The 3,780-nt window shown below is 59.6% G+C and overlaps 1 protein-coding gene across 1 annotated transcript; it reads right to left on the reverse strand.

Annotated features, from left to right (window-relative positions):
* Positions 1 to 270: 270 nt before the first annotated feature.
* SP8 (Sp8 transcription factor) lies at positions 271 to 3,514 on the reverse strand. Its single transcript, XM_053948562.1, has one exon. The coding sequence runs from the start codon at positions 3,250 to 3,252 to the stop codon at positions 1,807 to 1,809; it is 1,446 nt and encodes a 481-aa protein (XP_053804537.1). The 5' UTR covers positions 3,253 to 3,514; the 3' UTR covers positions 271 to 1,806.
* Positions 3,515 to 3,780: the final 266 nt, after the last annotated feature.

Consider the following 3,780-nt stretch of genomic DNA (forward strand, 5'->3'; position numbering starts at 1 on the left):
CCCATTTTAATGCCTCAAAGCTGCTCTCAGTATGGGCTAAAATTTACGTTCATTGTATGTTTTCTCTGAAACTCTAGAGAACAACTCATGCCATATGAGTTCAAAGTAAATCATTGACTGTAACAATGGACTTACAATGAAGAAAAACAACTGGCTGACCTAAAGTAGAATGATTTTCTGGAGTTTATTAATACCATTTAAAATATTACAGATAAAAATCAATTACATTTCATGCATTTAAAATGCAAATCTAAAATGTTCCAGCGAAGGGCTTTTCATTTCAATGTGAAATATCCAAATTATTTCAACATTACAATGAGACAATTAGTTTGCAGCATTGCAAACCGCTAATGTAGTGTCAGGAGTGTTTATTAACATTTATGAATATTATTTTCAGGAAATACACATAGGCCAACGTTAGTTCAGTTTCACTTGGACAGTTTATTTAATACATGGGTTGTGGCAAACCCACTTTATGAAATATAGGAGAACTCTCACCGTAACTATACCTGAACTGCCAGCAAATGCAAATAAGTACATGCTCCATTAAATTAAATGTCATTCAACATTTATCAAATATTGTTTGCTTAATTACAGTTGTATGCCTAGCTAAATTAATATTCAAGCAAAACCTATATTCTGAAGTGTGATTTGATGCACACTTCAAGAAAGGAGTCCAGAAAAAAAAAATCCAGTGAATCAGGACTGCAACAAGAATGTTTTCTCGTGACAGGAAAAGAAATAAAAATTAAAAAGAAAAGAAAGCTCAAATGTACTTCAATAGATTTTCAAATATTTACTGGAAGAAATTTACAAGAAAAATACTATACAAATCGTCTCCTGGACAACTGCACCTCACACCGATATATTGGTGGAGTTTTATTTAATTGTTAGCTAATCTAGAATGATTTCCCAGTGGTACAAACCTATAGGTTCAGACGCATTTTACAAATATTTAATTTTCCTATTCCCCCCCGGCCTCCCTTTTTTGGCATTAGAAATACATCTTCGCTTGAAACCCACGGTTCTTTTTCATCTGTCTGAAGTTAAAAAAAAATATACGACTTTCAACCTAATTATTTTTAACATATTTCGCGATTCCTGCTCAAACGAGAATTATACAAATATGCTGGCAAACGCAGTGAAATTCGGACTCGAGGAGGTAAACGATTTGTTAAAATTAAAAAAAAAAAAATCAAGGGGGAAGGGAAATAAGCACACTGCCGCTCCGGTCCCGGGAGCAGACGGGCTCCGAGCAGGTACCGGGATGAGAGCAGGTCCGAGTGTCTGCTCGGCGCTCTGCGGGGCACGGAGCGCGGCTGGCGGCGCTGCCGTCGGAGGCCCCGCCGCGGAGCAGCCCCGGCCCGCCCGCCCCGCCGGGGCACCGCGGCTGTACGTACCGGCGCCAGTGGCGGAGGGTGGGAGTACTGGACAGTTTCCAGCAGCAAAGCGAGAGGGGACGTGGGTGTTTTTTCCGCTCTAAAAGCAACACGAGGCGGGGGGGTCTCAAGGCGAAGGGGAAAGGAGGCGGCGGCGGGGCCGCCCCATGGGGGTCGCGGCTCTCCGCCCTTGCCGAGCCGCTCCCCTGCCCCCGTCGCCGGGGTTGCGCGGCCCGGCCGCACCGCTAGCACCGTGCGGAGCTCCGGGAGGGCAGCGGAGCGGCCGCGAGGCTGAGCGCTGTTCTTGCGGAGCCGTGCCAGCTACTTACGTGTCCGCGTCCCCGCCGCAGGGCTGCGCGCTCGAGGGGGGTGCGCGACCAGGAGGGCGGCGGGACTGGGGGGCGCGACGGCCCCGAGCCTCCGCCTGTCACTCCAGGCCGTTGCGGTGGCCGGGCTCGGGGGGTGGCAGCAGCTCTGGGGAATGGCAGGGCGGACTGCCGGCCGCGCTGTGCTCGCTGTCGGTGTCGCTGCCCTTCTTGCCGCCGGGGCCGGGGCCACCGCCGGGGCCGCCGCCGCCGGGACCCCCGGCGCCTCCGGGGCCGCTATGGGTCTTGACATGCTTGCTGAGGTGGTCGCTGCGCATGAAGCGCTTGTTGCAGACGGGGCAGGCGAAGCGCTTCTCGCCCGTGTGGGTCCGCAGGTGCCGCTGCAGCTCGTCGGAGCGGGTGAAGCGCTTGCCGCAGAAGAGCCAGTTGCAGACGAAGGGCCGCTCGCCCGTGTGCCAGCGCAGGTGCGCCTTCAGGTGCGAGGTTTTGCCGTAGACCTTGCCACAGCCGGGGATGTGGCAGCTGTGCAGCCCCTTGCGGCGCAGGCTGGCCCCCGCCGGCCCCAGCCGCTCGGCCTCCTGGCAGTTGGGGCAGTCGCAGGTGGCGCGCCCCGAGTAGCGGCGGGCGGAGGAGCGCGGCGAAGCGGCCAGCGGCGCGGCGGGGCCGCCGCCCAGCATGGAGCCCCCGGCGCCGGCCAGCGGCGAGGGGGCCGAGTCCGGGTAGGAGCCGGGCAGCACCGGCTTAAATCCGTCCATGAGATGCTGCCCGGCGGGGCTTAGGAGGTGCGAGGAGGCGCCGCTGCTGAAGGCCGAGTGGCTCAGGCCCGAGTAATCCGAGTTGTAGCCGCCCAGTGGCGAGTGGAGCGAGGTCTGGAGTCCGCCGGGCGCCGGGTGCAGCGAGCCTGGCAGCGCGGCCGCCCCGTTGGGGCTCTGCACGTCGATCCAGCCGGCGCCCACGTCCCACCAGCTGGAGGCGCCCGCTGAGCCAACCTCTCCGGCGCCGAGCCCCGGGTGCGAGGGCTTGAACCAGGACTCGTAGGGGTGCGCCATGCCCACCCGCGGGTAGATGCCCTGCAGCCCCTCCACCGACGTGTGCACCTTGGAGATGAAGACGGGCTGGTGCGCCGCCGCCTCCTGTCCTGCCGCCCCACCGCCGCCGCCTCCGCCGCCGCCGCCGCCACCGGCGCTGCCTGGCGCCTGGAAGACGGAGTAGTCGTTGGCGAAGGGCGAGCTGGCGGCCGCCGCGCTGCTGGAAGTGAGGGAGAAGGCGCTGGAGCCCGGAGAGCCGCCGCAGCTGAACGAGTCCGAGACGAGGGCGGCCGCCGCCGCCGCCGCCGCTGCCGCCGCCGCCGAGGAGCCGTTCCGCGCCGCGCCCGCCACACCGAAGCCCGGGAGGCCGGAGCCCACGGCGCCGCAGCTGCCCGCCGAGGCTGAGGAGGAGGAGCGTTTCCAGGGGTGGAAGCCTTTGCCGAAGGAGGACGTGCTGTCCGAAAGGGCGGACGGCGAGGGGCTTGGGCTGCCGATCTTGTTGCAGGTCGCGGCGAGCATGGCCAGCGGCGTGGAGCCTACCCGCGGTTCCTCCTGCGGGCACAGAGGGGAGAGGGCCGTCCCGCCGGCGTCAGTGATGGAGCGGCCCCGCGCCGCCGCCCCGCGCCCCGCGTTCCGCGCCCGGCACCGCTCCGCCGCCCGGCCCCGCTCCGCTCCGCCGCCCGGCCCCGGGCGCAAAGTTTCGCGACTCCCGCGGGAGGATCCCTTCGCTGGGGCCGGCACCGCAGTTCTGCCTCCAAACGCCCACCGGGGCTTTTTTTCACCGTCCAACTCCCCTCCCCCGAAGGAGCTCAGGAAGGGTTAAAAAAGGGGGAGAAAAAAGAGAGGGGAAAAAAGTTGCGTCTGTTACCGTAGCTTTAAAGATGCCCCCGGCACGGCGGCAGCTACGTTTCAGCCTGCTCCCTTTCCCCGGGACGTGGCCGGTCCCCGTCCCTCAGGCCAGTAAGGCTGTTTTCTTAAATATAGAATCGCAGGTCTACCAAATTACTACTCTTTTTTTTTTTTTTTTTTTAAGCGTCCTTTAAATCA

This window comes from Vidua chalybeata, chromosome 1, assembly GCF_026979565.1.
Source record: "Vidua chalybeata isolate OUT-0048 chromosome 1, bVidCha1 merged haplotype, whole genome shotgun sequence".
Lineage (NCBI taxonomy): Eukaryota > Metazoa > Chordata > Aves > Passeriformes > Viduidae > Vidua > Vidua chalybeata.

Bases quoted from the DNA above. Each gene is read 5' to 3' on its own strand.
- SP8 (XM_053948562.1), bottom strand. From the start codon at position 3,252: ATGCTCGCCGCGACCTGCAACAAGATCGGCAGCCCAAGCCCCTCGCCG.